The sequence below is a fragment of the Hoplias malabaricus genome, chromosome X2 (genome assembly GCF_029633855.1).
Source record: "Hoplias malabaricus isolate fHopMal1 chromosome X2, fHopMal1.hap1, whole genome shotgun sequence".
Classification (NCBI taxonomy): domain Eukaryota; kingdom Metazoa; phylum Chordata; class Actinopteri; order Characiformes; family Erythrinidae; genus Hoplias; species Hoplias malabaricus.
Genome location: NC_089819.1, coordinates 22,067,424 through 22,085,250, shown reverse-complemented (window position 1 = coordinate 22,085,250; position 17,827 = coordinate 22,067,424). Strand labels below are relative to the sequence as shown.

Below are 17,827 nucleotides of genomic sequence, written 5' to 3'. Positions count from 1 at the left end.
AAACAAGGAAATTATTGTTTAGAAAACAATCCTTCAGCAGTAAGACCTTAACTGCAAACGTAAAAATTAACCGTAGTCATTCATTTTCTTTTAACTATATTTTCACATTTCAAGGTCGCAACAGGCCCTACCTGGATTCACTGGGTGCAAGGCAGGAACACACCCTGGACAACCCACTCACATCTTTGCACTTACTTATGAACAACTGCCTACCTACAAACATGTGGGAGGATAACTGAGCATTCGGGAGAAACCCACACAGACACAGGGAGAACACACCAAACAGCTCACAGGCAGTGACCCGTGGTGGTGTTTGAACTCATAACCCCAGGATCTGCATTGTTGCCATGCCAACCAATAAAACACATGCTGTATGATTTAATGAATAGAGAAAACTCAAAAGACAACATTGGTCAAACAAATTTTATTATACTATAAACAGCATTCAGTATGGTACCACAAAATCAAAAAAAGTTAAGCTCTTTTCTCTTCTTCCCACTGCAAACTTAACCTGTGTACATTATTTACAAGTCTTATATAAAAAAAAAAAAAAAAAAAAAAGATAGTGTTTAATCACTGCTCTCAGGATTTTATTTCTTATATCATTTTGAAATAAAGTCTGTGGAAAAAGTCAAGCAATCATTTCCAGCACTAGCTCCTACCTATTCATTAACATTCATAAAACATATGACATTCATGGGGTGAAACCAAATCAATCAACAGCAAATAAATGCGATTTCATTCTATTGCAGTAGGGACACACTTTACACAAACCGATAAAATCTTCTTTTGCAAAATAGCATCATTATCATAAATCTGGGAAGAGGTAGCTTTAGTGGAACTCACAACCTCTTAATATGCAAACAATTCAAAGTGCAAACAACAAAAACCAACCAATAGTACATAAAATATTCAGATATTCATATGGATTTATGCTTAAAATGTTTACACTGATCATATATTCCATTTATGCATTTCTTACAAGTCCAGGTTTCCCTCTTCATATTTGTCTCTAATGGGAAAAAGCATTAAGGAAACATCTTCAGTCAGAACACAACAAACTTGTAGGGTTAATGTCAGAGAGAAAGAGGGGGAAAAAACATGAATGAAAAAGCCGGCACTATGAGTTTTTCTCCAGACGTTTGCGGTTACTTCGATTTTACTCACACAAGGGGTCCACAGTGGGCTGGATTATTGGCACTAGCTGTAATTTCACGGCCAAAACCTCTACAAATGTGGTCTATGGTATGAAGCGCAAAGGAATACAGAGATTTAATGAATGCAGATATTGCATAGTAATCTTATTAGCCCCATTTCCTTCCCACCAAAATCTAAAGGCCCACCCGCCTGTAAGGGCATTCTTATGTAAAATCAGAACGTTTCGATGCATGTAATTAGTGTTAATTTCTCAGTTACTCTACTAGTACAAAAAGGTCATGTTAGGCAACTACAGGCCCAGTGCAAATTTTTATTTTCGTGTGCAGCACCACTACGACTAATAAATGATAAAGGCTTACCCAAGAGAGAAAAAAAAAAAAGGTCCAGCTATGATAGATTTTAGAACAAACGGTACAAACTGCAAAAGCAAGCAGGGCTCATCTTCATCTCTTTATGTCTGAATCGCTTTTCCCTTTTCAGTGTGATAGTGGTACTTCTTTCATAAAACAATTACAATTTGAAGGTGGACATACGTCAGGCACTTACGTAGATACGATCTGCTTTGAGAAATAACCTCACACGGACATTGGTAACACAGGGAGTTATCATTACCCAAGTTAAAGGAACCTTTTGTAAAGTTGTGGAGAGTAAGACACAAATCTATGGAGGACGCTTCTACAACGGTTCGGTTTAGTCTTCACTGTTCCAGGAGCCAGCCTCACAATTTGAGAGCAAAGCCAGGCTGTTTGTGCACAGTAACCAGGGGGAGACTGGAGCACAAGTAAAATGTGTTCTGTTTTTATCTGTCCTTGGATGTCAGCTTCTCGATCAGCTCCTGAAGGGGCGCAAGTTCCTTCCTGTCAATCAAGTTGAACTCCTACAAAAGAATAAGAAAAATTAGAGGGGTGCACCTTCGAGAAAGGGAATGCAGATTATGCAACTAATCAGGGACGACCTTTTGTTCAGCAGAATAACAACAAGACATCGCGTTTTTCCTAAAAGCAAAACCGACTGAGAAGTGAAAGGCCACAACATGGAAAACATGCCTCACAATGGAAAGGAAAGTGTCAAGAGGAAGAATCTCTGGATAAAGAGGTATGGGGGAAAAAGTAAAGGATATTGGTTTACATTTTTGTGTGAATATTAAATGTACAGGGGGTCCTCGACTTACGACGTTGATCCGTTCCTACGTCGCAAACCGATTTTCGGTGCAAGTCGGAACATACGTACATACTGTATAAATAACATACTGTAAGCACTCATCCCCACAACTATCCTCCTCTGTCCCGAGGTATTCTTCCGCCGCGCCGCGCACACCAAACACGGAGTTCGCGTTACGACGTTTATGACGCAAAACCACTTAAGTCAAAACAAGGCTTTATACAGTAAATGGGAGATAACCACGAAACATCGTAATTCAGGACTGACGTAACCCGACGACCTCCTGTACATATTATGGTATTTTTGATTATAATATTGATGAGGTTAAATCAAAGTTGTGGAAAACATGATGTAAAATGACTACAGAACAGTTTTTTGTTTCTAGTGATGTACTTATGAAGAGCATCAGGACCGAGTTAAAAAGACAAAAGACTCTTAATGTACTTTGTAAAGACTATTCTCTGGGACACTAAATATATGAGAAAATGTGTATTTATGTATGTGATTAAATGTCTAGGTGTACGTCTGTATACTTATGTCTGTACATGAATATGTAAGCAATAATTTTCTTTATTGATTAATAAATTTTAAAACAATTTGTGAAAAATACTGAATTTGTTTTATTTATTTATTTTTTTAAAGGCAGCTTCATAGCTTTTCGATTGCACCAAACTATATCACGCCCACACACCTGAACGAAGAAGATGAAGTGCTTGAAGGAGGTGTTGAGATGGGCCTCCTCCTGCAGCTGGATGACTGAGTCAAAGTGCTGGTGGTAGATGTGAGCATAGACACGGAACAGTCGTTTCAAGATGGTCTTCGCCACAGACATGAAGTTCTTTGGGAAAGGGACACCTGGGATACAGAATTGAGAGGGACTTAAAAAAGGACTTATAAATGAGAACACATTCTCAAAGTGATCCATTTATTTCAGAGCAAAGCTGAAAATGTATAGAACTTCAGGACATAATTCCAGTCACTTCTTAATCATTATCAAAACATTTTAAACGTAGTACATTCAATACAGACACATCAGTTCATTTGCAATAAATAAATCTTCCTACCGATTTTTGAAGGAAAGAGTGTTTCATCATCAAGCTGGTCCTGAACCCAGGTCATCAAGTAATCAATGTACTTGGGAGCGGAGCATTTGATTGGCTTTTTTATGTTGGTTCCATCAGCCCAGTGATATTCATACCTGGAGATCAATTCAGATCATATTTATAAGCAATACATAACAATCATGAATCACAGAATGACGCTGATCTCAAATTGATTGCACACCTTAATGCATGTCCTGCTTAGCACAGTTACAACACAATAACTCTTTTATTCAGTATAGTTTCTCCTGAGATATTTGGCACAGAACAGTTAAGAAGTGCAAAAAGTGTCACTTACTTAGGTCCAGCAGACATTAGAGGGCAGCTTTCCTCAGTGCAGAAGTCAGTGATGGTCCCATACAGCATGTTGATCTGATTAAAGAAGTCCACAGCTGGGGGAAAACACAAAGATATGTATTAGTAGCAAATCAATGTGCAATATGCAATGGGCACATTAAGAGGGACTGAGAACATACATTCATTAAACAGGCTTTCTATAGTTTGTATGTCTACTGTAACTTTAAGTTTTAGAAAGCTTTTCCCACTATCAAAGGGAAGAAAAGGGGTTAAGAGCGCATATCCATTTGAACACAATAACAGCGAGAAACTGAAAGGGAAATTTACCTTTACATGTATAGTAACTTCAGTGAGATGCAGCATGTTTATATAAAATGTCAGTCTGCTTTGCTCTTACTAGGCTTAAGCCTTGAAGCTACACCCATTTGCTCAGTCCTCCGCAATTAAATGAAACCCAACACCATGGACGTATCAACCAGACTACTGCCACTGAAAACCGCCTTCGCCTGAGGCTAACAGACACATTAGAAGCTAGTTCCACTGCCTTATCTCCATTGTTCTAAACAGGCTGCAACCAGAGGCAACAGTCAATGCCTCAAGGATAACACAAAATGGGTAGTAGCACACTAGAAGTAGGCTAACTATGTATAGAAAGGAAGAAAGCAGAAAGAGAGATGAACACAAACCAATGGAATGCAAAACAACATTGATATTACAAAGGGAGGGGGATTATGAAGCTATATTGTTCCACGTTAGAGTACACACTGGGAATCCTATTTTTACCCCTGTCAGTTCAGTGTCTTGGGAAAGTCTGCCACAGCTGAATGGGGCAATGGGCCACTGAACCGTGTGGAACATCAATAGAAGTTGTATAATGGCTTGTCATAAAAGTATGCAGCCTCAAAAGATGCAATGACCCACACCAGTATGTATGTTCACTGATCCATGGCCACTAATAAACCCATCTAAGTTGTACACAAAGGGTGGAAAAAGCTTCTCAAACAGTAGTCAAGAGTTAGCAAGACTTTGAGCATGGTACCAACTAGGGATGCCTGACAAAAAGGGAAAAGACTATTTACAGGAATTGAAAAAATTGAAATAGGCCTACAACAAGCGGTCAAAATCTAATGAGAATCGAAGACATCAGTGTTTATTGTCAGCATAGACATGAAGCAGCAACAAATCAAACAGCCCCAGTTCCACCCCACCCCCAGCTCTGGGTGTATGCTCACAGCCCCTAGTGCAGTGGTGTGTTTCACAAACAGAAAATTAGTGAATCAAGTTGTTCAATAAAAAAATTGGAAATCTTTTTTTTTCTGTACTTTTTTCAGTAAAATAAAAGTTCAAATGAATTAATAAATTATATGTGTTTTATTGTATTTTACAAAATGTACCAACTTTTCTGGAAATGGGTTTTGAATATAGTGAATATTTGAATATTTTTGGAAACATCACTAGAATATACTCCAATTTTATATTCATAAAATGTATGTAGGGGCGGCACGGTGGCGCAGCAGGTTAGTGTCGCAGTCACACAGCTCCAGGGACCTGGAGGTTGTGGGTTCGATTCCCGCTCCGGGTGACTGTCTGTGAGGAGTTGGTGTGTTCTCCCTGTGTTCATGTGGGTTTACTCCGGGTGACTGTCTGTGAGGAGTGTGGTGTGTTCTCCCTGTGTTCGCGTGGGTTTCCTCCGGGTGCTCCGGTTTCCTCCCACAGTCCAAAAACACACATTGGTAGGTGGATTGGCGACTCAAAGTGTCCGTAGGTGTGAGTGTGTGAGTGAGTGTGTGTGTGTGTGTCTGTGTTGCCCTGTGAATGACTAGCACCCCCTCCAGGGAGTATTCCTGCCCTGCGCCTAATAATTCCAGGTAGGCTCTGGACCCACCGTGACCCTGAACTGGATAAGCGCTTACAGATTATAAATGAATGAATGTATATGTATATCCAGGATTTATTTTTAATCATGTTAAACATGGCAAACACTGTTTTATGGTTAATTCACACTAAATCTGTGTAGCAAAACATAAAGTTTCTTGTATTCTAAATATAAAAAAATAAATATGTTGAGGCCTACAATAGACCTCACCTTGTTTTTGAGATTTTTTTAAAAACACTGTGCTTCTGAGTAGACGCACAGAGTACCAAAACACCAAACTCACAGCATCTTTAGAAGACAGAAGCTGGTTGTAAATCTAAATGAGTAACAAAACCCTGAAGCAAAACTGAATCATACTGTATGCACATGCAGGAGGATCACATGATGCTTACTGTTGACTGCCACCCATTCATTGAGGTCCTCTCCATCCGGGAGCATGACGGCCATGCGCAGGTTCCCACTGCCCAGGGTGGCCTCGGCATGCTTCAGTAACTCATACTGGTGAGAGCCCTCTGGAATATTCTTTTTCGGCTTGAACGTCTTTGACGAGCGGCTTCCACTGTGAGAACGTAAGAGGAATCAAAGTGAGAAACTATTCAAAGTAAAAGAGAACACATTGAAAAACAAATAACTGTGTTTTTTTTTTTTTTTTTTTTTTTTTTAAAGTTCTCATGAATCCACTGGAGCCCTTTCTTACTAAAACACTACCTTCCACAACCTCCTGTTTTGACCTTGAAACCCAATTCCCCTAAGGAAAGTTTTAACTTTTATCCCTGAGGACAGCTTTAACACGCTGCAGTGCGCACAAAGCAATTCTGCAATGCTAAACATGATCAACACAGCAATATAATATCCTCTCATCAGGGAAGTGAGTCGTGCAATGCAATCAAATATCACTTGAGGCTTAAGAACATTTCTTTGACCTTGACTCTGAAGGGAAAATACAGAAAAAAGAGAATATTTAAATTTAATTCTATTTTTTGTATGATTTTGTGTTTTTCATACATGCAGAATATAATATTACCATATTTTCTATTTTATTTAAAGTACTGTAGCAACAAATTGCATGTTAAAAAATAAGTAAACATGAAACATAACAGTTGCACTGGCAAGTTAGCAAGTTGGCCCTCAGTATTCTCATTATTCAGCCCATTAGCTGTTACAGCTACTTTGATCACACAGAAGCAAGGCCCTCATTAAACTTGCAGGCAGCATAACAACAGTTTTCCCAGGTCAATTTGTGCACATACGGAGTATATAACAGGTATAAGACTAAATTAGAAGAAAACATACAAGGGTATACTTGAGCACTAATCTGCAAAACACAAATGGAGAATCGATGATGGACAAATTGGAACTGGGGTTGAAACCTAAAGCCAAAAGCACCTAAACCATTACATCATGAAAAACTGAGCATGTGGTATTTCTCTCTGGGTCTGACCAGTCCTTTATATTCAGCTCCATTCTTTTCAACACCAAATGTTGCTGATATCAGACACCACAGTTTCTGCCTTCTTCCAACTGGGCTTGGCTTTAGAAGGCAAGACCTTTCAATGGTGGAGTGCAATCGAGTGACTCACTGTTATTTTTACAGTAGCTTCTAGCAAAGAATTGGTTTGGGTGTGAAAGCTGTCGGACAAGAACTTCATTCGATTAATCGTTCAATGTGCCGGGAAACAGACACTGAATTCCAAATTCAAGGGTTAGTAATGTTTTGTCACAGCAAGATGGAGAAAGTACACAGAAAAACAATTCACTGAAACTCTAATTTTAGTTTGTAACGCAACCGGAAATGTAAAGATCCCATATAAACATGAGCAGATACAAGTTCTCTGTTCTCTTTTAATTGTGGGCCTAATGGTAAGCACATTCTATGAACCCCCACTGTTGCACCGTGTGCATACGAAGGGTATTAAAGCATTTTGGGAAATTGCAGTCTCCTAAGACCTCGCCAAAAAAAAGGCAGAGATAAACCAATAAAGGAAATTGCCTTTTTAACTGCATACTTCTTCATACGGAAGAAGTTCTCTGCCTCGGAGCCAAATAAATGCTCTTCACAACAAAACCTATAACCAGCACAGGGCCCTACTGTATGGTGGGTAACAAGCTGATTCAATTTAACTCAAGACTTCATTACATTATTGTCTCAAATGACACTGCCTATGGGCACTAGAGTGTTTTGAAACAACCCGTTTCATGCTTCAGTCGGACTAAAGTGTGTCTTTAAAAAGATTTAGAAGAGAACAGTAAGCTGCTGAGTCAGAAATCTTCAGTCAAAACAAATAAAAGAACCGAGGGGAGAACGGTACCAGCTGTTAATGTGTTTTTATCTGCTACTAAGATCTATCGACATGTTATTACATGCTACATGAGTGCCTTGTTTCTATCTTTAAATGACTAAAACAGATGAAACAAACTGATGTCACTGTACCGTCAGATGTTTCATTTAAGGATTTACAATTAAATCAGGTTCCTATAACTACAGGCAGATTACTGCTAAAACACTAGCTTTGGGCAGTATGTTTAAACCTGACCAATGTTTCAAAGAAATATTTGATCAAAATATTTTTGATTATTTAATACTGCTCTCCAGAGCAACACCATGGATCAGTGTCAGAGTAAAGTTTAAACTGGGTTATCTGTTTTTAAACATGTCACAAAAATGAATAAATTGTATCCAAATTAAAAACATTTGCAGTTGAGGGGGCCTGACAAAAGATACTGGACGATAGGTTTAAACACATGGTGTCCAAACAGACTGCCACAATCCTGAACAGCAGCATTTGGGGTTTGAAGACAGAGCTTACCATAAGAGCTTAAAAGACCAAGCACCAGCGATATGAAAGTGTCAAAAAAAGTGTTAAACTCGGTGGCTCAGATCATACTCGGCTACGTAGCTGCATTACGGAGGTTTATAGTGTCGGATGAATTCGAGTTCGACTTCGATCACATTTACAAGAATAACGGTACCTCTAAATTTGAGTTTAGCTTATTGCTAGGCTATTGTCATGAATAATGTTGGTTATTTAGCTAGTGATAGCTAGATACTGTCATAACAGTCGGTCATAACGGTGTTTTACCGCGGCGTTGTTCAGCTGTTGTCCACCAGTGACGTCACGGTTGCGTTCAAGAATTTCCGTAGCGAGCTCTGGTTTTTCCGTCAATTTAATAAAATTGTCAGTTTTAAAGCAAATTAAGCTGTTATTTTCATTTTAATTCATACTTATATATGTCAGTAACTACAATAATGTGAAATATTCATGGAGGTCCATTAAGTGGTGCTTAGCCTTTAACATAAAACAAAAACCACTATTTAATCATATTTTGATGGGAATTACATCTGTAACATGGAACAGACTTTAATAATCTTTAATCTCTGTATTTATTATTCTGATTAGTTGTGTCATGTGGATTTTATTAGAAGTGTATTACCATATCAGTTTCTTTAGTCATTAACTGCTTATGGAGGTCTTGTCTGGGTATTAAAATTTAATATTTTATAATAACGCTTTCTACTTGTTTCATATGAAAACTTCTCATAATTTGATCTTAAATTTGTAAGCAGTTTCAAATTAATACATCAAAATATATCTGTATGGGGTTGTGGATGTCACCAAACAGTCATTTGACAGTTTCCACACTATCAATGATTTGAAAAAGCCTAATGAAGGTCAAGAATAACTTTTCAGTTTTGGGGGCCTCAGATTTATTTAAAAAAGAGGAGGTTTACTACAAAACAAACGTTTAATAACAACTGTTTTTATCAATTTGAGAAAATCTTCCTGGTTTCTCTTTCTTAAATTACAGTAGAATTTAGGTTAAGTTCTCTTTGGTGTCACATTAAGTTATATCAGGCTTGAAAGGCATTTTAGAGTACACTGTTGGTAAAATGGTTCTACAAAAGGTTCACAAATGTGCAATGAAAGTGCAACATCTTAAAGTGCTAGACAGACTGATTTTAAACGGTTATTTGACTTTACAGAATGCACCACAGTTTTATTCATTAAAATGTAAGCATCTATGCTTTGGTCCTTTGGTTTTTCTAAATTAAACAATTCTAAAGAAATGGATAAGTATTTTATAGGTGCAGCAGTAACACAGCTTCATTAACTTTACTGCCACATACTGTAATATTTGATATTGTGATGTACTAATATTACCATTGAATAAACTTCTAAAAACTCACCTGTTCTGTGCACCAGTCTTACAAATTTAAAAAACAATTCCAAGCAAAAAAACCCTAATGCCCTTAAACAGTGGTTTAATGTAAGTTATTTGCCTTCATTCAGTACGTACAGGTGGATAAATATGAAATGTTCTCAGACTTATTTGAAGGAGTTGGTTCTTTAAGTTTGTGACGTATTAATCCCTGATTTTCTGTCTTTGTAACACTGTTGTTTCAAAACAGAAAGCCATTAAACCGATGATTTGTTCTGCTCATGATTTGCCTTCTATAAACAGTATTAACAGAACCACACAGACATGTTATCACTAGCTAACAATTTCAAAGGCTTGATGTTCAACTGCAGTGTAATTTAACGACTATCTCAAAAACATGAAATCAGAAACAGAGGGCTTTCTTGTGCCAAACAGCCAAGGACCCAATCTCCCAAACTCATTCTTCTTAAAACGTTTTAACTGAGCTCAAAATGCGACGTTTACGGTGAAGTTGACCGTTATTAGCAAGCCTTTTACTTAAGATATACGTTCCACCTTAAAATATCAGAATTTTAGCTATTAATCAAAGACTGGGTTTTTCTTCCTTTCGCGAATCTGTGACAAGGTTCAAATTTAACTAAATGTAAACGTTGGCTGAGCGGTAATATTGAAATACTGGAATATATTAAAGATCCCAAATAGCTGGCTAGCTACGTTATTGTGAATCTGACGAAGCTGAAGTTGCTGCTTCGTCGAATATTTCGTTCCACCTTAAATTCATTTAAAATATGTGAACGCTTCCTTCTAACAATACAGCCTAGCTCTGCACTGGTAAATTAAATCTGGTAAACACTAATTAAGCAAATTTCGTGCTCGAATTCGCCCGTCTCCTCTTAAATTTAAGGTGGACTGGGAGAATTCGACTAAGTAGCCAACTTCAGGCTCATCTCCTGCGGTCCCGCCGCAACAGCGTTAGCATAGCCATGAATAAAGATAATAAAAACAAAGCATACTCACAATAAAAAGCTCATATCTAGGGCTAAATAGGTCCAGTTGAAACAGAGTCGAGTTATGAGCCGCCGCGGTCTTAAAAAGAAGAGAACTCTAAAAAATCCTAACCGATGACTCCTTACACCCTTCTCTCCTCCAACAGTTCTCCCGACTGAGCCACAAAACTTCTCGGCTGCATCCTAAAGCGCATATTAATGCGCCATGAACCCTACACAAAAAGACGTACTCCTCATTGTGACGTCCTATTACTAACAGACTATCTAGTGCGCTAAGACGCTATTTGAAACTTAACCCTCCTCTAACTAATCCCAAATTCTCAAATTTTCTCGCGATATTTATTCACCATTTGTATTTATTGCATTTATTTTATTTTTATTTTTGTTTAAAGTGCTCTTCATTATATGTTTATACAATATTTATTTATAGAATAGATTTCATTTACATTCTAATTATTTTAACGTTTTTATTAATTCAATATTTGTTTATAAAAGAAAACCATAGTGGAGCAAAAATGTACACACCATAATTGAATACTTAAATAGGAATAAATAGGAAGCATAATAGAAGACTTTTATTGGTGAGTGTGAAAGAAGCCAAAAACGAAGCTTTTGACGTCGAAATTCTTTTCTAAAATAAAAGTCTCAACTCAACATTACTCTACTGGCTGTGATGCTACATTATTATATATTATACCATATATATATATATATATATATATATATATATATATATATATATATATTAAAATTTTTATTATATCTTGGGGCAGTGTGTCAAAATAGCATATCAATTAAGAACTTCACAGATTTGTATTCCACAGATATGCACGTTAATATCTCATGAGTAGGACTACGTTATATGACACGGAGTAGAACAGCATACGAGTAATTTAAAGCTGTTGGAACTTACTAGAAGGCTTCAAAATGAGGTTTAAATAAGACCATGAGAGATTTGCGCAGGTATGTTGCCATGAATACTGAGATAACAAGAAAAAAGTATAGTGTTTAATAGCGTTCCAAATGTGATATCTGCACATTTATAAATGATTTTGCCGTAATATTATTTGATGTATTGTATTTGGATTTTTAAATGTAATTTATTTTGTTTGTAGGAACGCACGAGGACTATTATTTTGAAAGAAAGCCATTTTCACGGTAAGCATCCCCACTCATGTCCTATGTCACAGTGGGTCAACGTGAACATTGAGGAGCGGTATAAGTCCTCAGAATCCGTGTGTGAGGTAATTAAACTGCTCTGATGTCTGTGTTTGCGAGGGGAACGTTGTTCCACTCAGTATTGCGCTGTTTTAACAGACGAGGCTCTTTATGTCCTCAGCAGATCAGTTCTGTTTCTGATCTGAAAGTGTGTGTGAGCTCTGTCTCTGTGAAGTTCCCACACTCCAGACAAACACACTCCTGGACGGCTAAAAGAGCAACGTTAGATCTCCACTCCTCTTTTCTCTTAATACCACAGCGGAGAACCCTGACCACAGAGGTGAGGACGTTATTCCTGCAGTAAGCAAACCATAAACAGAGATTAATTTGCCTCCTAATGAAAACAGTACCTAAGCTTTCCAGTATACACTGACCAGTGTGGAACAGTAGATTGATCTTCTTATGAAACCCACGATGAAATGTTATAATAATGCATTGATTTCTCCTAGGCACCGTACAAAGAAGATGAGTACCCACCTCTTCCTGAGTACAGTCCCCCTCAGGACACAGACACAAAGGATGTCTTCATTGTCAGAGTCAAAGGGCTGCCGTGGTCCTGTAGTGCTGAAGACCTGCTGAAGTTTTTTCATGGTATGTGTTTAAAAGTGTCTCTGATCAATATCAGTCAAGCTGGAATGCCTCATATCTTTTCTCATCTCTCATAATTCTGGGTGGTACTTTTTAAGGCTCTGTGACCTCTCCCTCTTTCTCCTTTATTTTAGTTTATTTTAATAAAGATGTGACTGTGTTCTTGTAGATTGTCAGATTCGAGGTGGTGTGAATGGAGTCCATCTAATGCTCAAAAATGGACGGCCGAATGGACAGGCCTTTATCGAGCTAGAGCATGAGAAGGACATCAGTAAAGCCTTGGAGAAACACAGGGCATATCTTGGCCCACGCTATATAGAAGGTAAGTTATAAAGCCTTTTTTCAGACAGGTATGTCTGATACAAATGTTGTTAGATCTCTGACGTAAGCAGTGCAGGGTTTCTGCAGTCTGAACAATAAATGCTTTCTACAGTGAAATAAAGCTTTTTCACAGTGGTGCAGCAGGTAGTGTCGCAGTCGCACAGTTCCAGGGACCTGGAGGTTGTGGGTACGAGTCCCGCTCTGGGTGACTGTCTGTGAGGAGTGTGGTGTGTTCTCCCTGTGTCCTCGTGGGTTTCCTCCGGGTGACTGTCTGTGAGGACTTGGTGTGTTCTCCCTGTGTCTGGTGCTCCCACAGTCCAAAAACACACTTTGGTAGGTGGATTGGCGACTCAAAAGTGTACATAGGTGTGAATGTGTGTGTGTTGCACTGTGAAGGACTGGCGCCCCCAGGGTGTGTTCCTGCCTTGCGCCCAATGATTCCAGGTAGGCTCTGGACCCACCCTGAACTGGATAAGGGTTACAGATAATGAATGAATTATTGAAGAGAATCAGTTTGAACAAAGTATTAAAAAGAGTATCCAGTCAGACGTGCTGTGGTTTTTTATAACCCTCTTACTGAATTAGTTGTTAGAGATAGGAACCTAGTCTTGTTTCCCTAACCCTAATCCAGGCAGTGGGAGTAACTGCCTGGCACCACCAGATGAACATATTTTCCTGTGAGGACTTTGGGTATAACCTCCCAGCTCTGTTTCTTCAGTGCAGATCTGAAGACATATCACATGAAAAATTTTTAAAGCAATGGCTTGCTGTATATTTCAGTGTACGAAGTAACCAACAGCGACGCAGAGGCTATTTTAAAGGGCACAGATGAGAAGCCCAGTAAAGACGGAGTGGTTCGTCTCAGAGGTCTTCCATTTAACTGCACGGAGAGGGAGGTTACTCAGTTCTTCTCAGGTGAGAACTTCAAAAACTCAGGTCTTTAAAACCAAATCACCCTTGTTCCACACTCATTACAGTCTCTCATTCACTCTGCATTGAACAATGCTTTCAGGACTAGACATTGTGAAGGATGGAGTCACATTCGTGCTTGATCATCGAGGTCGAAGTTCAGGAGATGCTTTTGTGCAGTTTGCCACTCAGGAGATGGCAGATCAAGCCCTGCAGAAGGACAGAGAGGTCATTGGAAACAGGTCAGGAGGATTTTTTTACATGATATTCCACAGTGTTAAGTTGATTTACACAATTGCACTGAAATGTGAGTTGCCTGAAGAGACAACAGTATTTAAAAAAGGCAGTGTACGGCCATTTTGTTGACACCTACTCATCCCACATTTCTTCTGAAGTGAAGAACTGTTTGAACATGTTTCCATGTGTTTGAACATTTCTGTGAGGAATAGACTTCATTCTAGACTCGAATATTGGTGTGAATCCCATTTTACCGCTTGCCCCTACCACTCAGCCCCCTGCCTTTTTATTTTTTTACCTAGGAGTGTCTCAGTTCTTGTTGGAATAAAGTGGTAGAGACACACGTCAAATGGATTGTTATGATTGCCTTGTCAATCACTGGCAAAATTGCTGTCATAAACCCCAGAAATGTCAGCATTTTCTTCTTTAAAATGTATGATAACCATTGTACTATTTTAATGTATTTTCAGTATATTATGACACGTTACTTTAAAACAAGCATAACATATTGCTAGTAGTATGCTGATGTCTCTATAGTTAGCTAGTTAATTCACAGTTCCACCTTAAATGCTGAAGAAATTACATGAGGGCACCTGACATTTCTACAGCATTTAAGTGTACTTGATATGATATGATTGTGGAGCAATTCTGAAGCATATTGTACCTCAAATTTAAAGTCCAGCAGTGTGATTGCAGCACTGTAGTGGTCCTCTGATATCACTGCAGACTGGCAGAGCTGCTGAGGATTTATCAAATACACATTTTAACTCTGAGGTCAAGGTGAAACAACAGGTTGAGATAAAAATATGAAATGGGATTGGGCCTTAGTAAGGTCAGGGATGTAGATTAGTTGGATCAATATTTGTGGATCACCCCAGAGATATTGGATGGAGCTCCATCCCTCCTGAGAACATAGATCTACTGCTCCACAGCCCAGAGTTGGGGGCTGTATACCCCATTAATGACCATAGGCTTGTGAGTGGCTGGATCAAAGCACCCCAGTCTGTTCACTTGTTATAATGGGTGCCATGATGTATTAATCTTCCAATGACATAATCTTAAGACTGTAAATATTTTGCTTGCTGTTTGTACAGGTACATCGAGGTGTTCGCCAGTAAAAAGAACGAGATTCAGACCCAGTACACCAAAGGGAGAGGAGAGGCGTCAGGAACAGCGTTCCGCACACAGAGGAGTGAGTCAGGATCAAGAGTATTTATGTTCAGTTAAGATACTGATAATACAAATGCATTACAATTAAAATAAAATAAATATATAAATAAAAATCATTTAAATTATAAAGTATAAACCTACATCAACCCTCTTTCTCTTCTACAGTGAACAGCACATCTGTGCCTATCCACTATATTCACATGAGAGGACTTCCATTCCAAGCCTCAGCAGCAGACATAGTAAATGTAAGACATATTTTAAAGCTTTGATTTGGTTATTTTCCGGTTTCCTCCCACAGTCCAAAAACACACGTTGCAGGTCGATTGGCGACTTGAAAGTGTCCGTAGGTGTGAATGTGTGTGTGTCTGTGTTGCCCTGTGAAGGACTGGCGTCCCCTCCAGGGTGTATTCCCGCCTTGCGCCCGATGATTCCAGGTAGGCTCTGGACCCCCCGCGACCCTAAATTGGATAAGCGGTTACAGATAATGGATGGATGGATGGATTTGGTTATTTTAGTGTGTGTGTGTTGCCCTGTGAAGGACTGGCGCCCCCTCCAGGGTGTATTCCCGCCTTGCGCCCAATTATTCCAGGTAGGCTCTGGACCCACCGTGACCCTGAACTGGATAAGGGTTACAGATCATGGATGGATGGATGGATTTGGTTATTTTGCCAAATCAGTGTGTAGAAATATACCACATTCCTGATCCTCTTAGTCCTTTTGAAAAACCACCCTACCTCTTTAATGTTGAAATATAATTTCTATTTCTTTTAAATATGCACATTCCTAGCAGCATTTCAGAGGAATTTCTGCAACAAATTCAACAGTTTTAATGACTGAATATAGTAATAACATTTGTGAGTGTGTGGAAATTGTCTATCTCTGTGTGAGAGACTGGATGATGATGATGTCCAGGGTTTACTCATGTCCTGCACCCAATGATTCTCAGGAGGCTCTCACAGAAGATGAATACATGCATGAATGACTTGACATATATATGACAAAGACCTTGATCCTTTTAGGGAAATAATTGTTGTTCAGAATATTAATGATTTTTTTAAATGAATATATCTCCTATTTTTGGTTTGTCTTAGTTTTTCTCTCCTATTCGAGTGGAAAAGATTCTAATGGAGTATGGCTCAGATGGACGTCCGCGGGGTGAGGCAGAGGCTTATTTCACTTCACACCAGGACGCAGTGACAGCAATGTCCAAAGATAAAGAGTGTATACGTAAGTTGTGTGTGTCGGTAATGAACACAAGCTCAATCTTACCTTCCCATTCATTAAAATAAATGGAATAGCGCAAAATGTCTAAGTATCAGCCCTATCATTAGGAGAAGGGGATTTCTATCCTTGGGGCTGCTTTAGCAATTCCGAGAATAATTATTCTCCCTCTCGCTGAGTGTGTAGGACAACCCTCTTCCCCATTACTTAGAAAGATATCAGCCAACACTAGTGTTTGGTAACTGACAGCTAGTGTTCTCCTTCTAATTGGTTATATTCCAATAAAGTTGTGTGTGAACAAAGCTTCTATGGAGTGGACACACTTGGTTTAATTAATTTTTAACAAGTTTTTCCTTTTCTATTTAGAGGACAGATACATTGAGCTGTTCCTGAATTCAGCATCAAATGAAGGGCAATGAACAAGTGAGTTCTGTTTTTCCGTTTTTTTAAGATTAATCACCAATCTACAGCTGTTATTGACACCATGTTTTTTTTTCTCTTTTCAGGTGTAGAGCTGTGAAAATGTACAAAGCATCTGCAGTATTTATTATAGTAAATGTTATGTGATGGTAATTAAACTGATGGCACTTGGAGGACATTCCTTTGAAGTTGTGTACGGTCCAGTTTTTTTGTTCACAACAGCAGATCTGTAATAGAGTTAAATATGTTTTCAGAAGTAATTTCATACTGCTGTTAATTTTTGGAAAGGGCTTTACATGGTTTTGTGAAAAGATTGGAATGGCAATTTGAAATTGTGTATTGCTTTTATTGGCCGAATGTGAAAACAGATGACCATGTCTAATGCCAAATGTTGGCCAGAGGGGTACAAAGTCCCATTAGTGTGAGTCCCCTCTTAGGTGTGAGTTGAATTGGGAGTTATGATTCAAAGAAAATCTTCCACATGGATCATTTCCATCAGATTCTCGTAGAAATATTGCAGCAGCTAGTGTAAAATATATTAATTCATTATCTGTAAGCGCTTATCCAGTTCAGGGTCGCGGTGGGTCCAGAGCCTACCTGGAATCATTGGGCACAAGGCGGGAATACACCCTGGAGGGGGCGCCAGTCCTTCGCAGGGCATTACACACATACTCACACATTCACTCACACCTGCGGACACTTTTGAGTCACCGATCCACCTACCAACGTGTGTTTTTGGACTGTGGGAGGAAACCGGAGCACCCGGAGGAAACCCACGCAGAGACAGAGAAAACACACCACACTCCTCACAGACAGTCACCTGGAGGAAACCCACGCAGAGACACATGGAGAACACACCACACTCCTCAAAGACAGTCACCCGCAGGAAACCCACGCAGACACAGAGAACACACCACACTCCTCACAGGCAGCGGGAATCGAACCCACAACCTCCAGGCCCCTGGAGCTGTGTGATTGCGACACCT

General features: G+C 39.0%; 2 protein-coding genes across 4 annotated transcripts; one reads left to right on the top strand and one right to left on the bottom strand.

Annotated features, from left to right (window-relative positions):
- Nucleotides 1-422: 422 nt before the first annotated feature.
- LOC136676438 (MOB kinase activator 1B) lies at nucleotides 423-11,010 on the bottom strand. The gene is made up of 6 exons (XM_066653463.1): nucleotides 10,768-11,010; nucleotides 5,985-6,151; nucleotides 3,718-3,811; nucleotides 3,384-3,517; nucleotides 3,011-3,174; nucleotides 423-2,035 (listed from the first exon to the last, which is right to left on the bottom strand). The coding sequence occupies exons 1-6, from the start codon at nucleotides 10,779-10,781 to the stop codon at nucleotides 1,958-1,960; spliced, it is 651 nt and encodes a 216-aa protein (XP_066509560.1). The 5' UTR covers nucleotides 10,782-11,010; the 3' UTR covers nucleotides 423-1,957.
- An 883-nt stretch (nucleotides 11,011-11,893) lies between these two features.
- Nucleotides 11,894-17,171, top strand: LOC136677123 (G-rich sequence factor 1-like). Of its 3 annotated transcripts, none has more exons than XM_066654542.1 (11): nucleotides 11,894-12,001; nucleotides 12,097-12,255; nucleotides 12,425-12,566; nucleotides 12,733-12,885; nucleotides 13,665-13,799; nucleotides 13,897-14,035; nucleotides 15,125-15,222; nucleotides 15,366-15,445; nucleotides 16,292-16,427; nucleotides 16,788-16,844; nucleotides 16,928-17,171. In XM_066654542.1, the coding sequence occupies exons 1-10, from the start codon at nucleotides 11,939-11,941 to the stop codon at nucleotides 16,838-16,840; spliced, it is 1,158 nt and encodes a 385-aa protein (XP_066510639.1). In that variant the 5' UTR covers nucleotides 11,894-11,938; the 3' UTR covers nucleotides 16,841-16,844; nucleotides 16,928-17,171. The 3 variants fall into 3 exon arrangements, with proteins under 3 accessions (XP_066510639.1, XP_066510640.1, XP_066510638.1); XM_066654543.1 differs by having other exon boundaries at nucleotides 11,904-12,001; nucleotides 12,100-12,255; XM_066654541.1 differs by having other exon boundaries at nucleotides 11,930-12,255; nucleotides 16,928-17,159.
- Nucleotides 17,172-17,827: the final 656 nt, after the last annotated feature.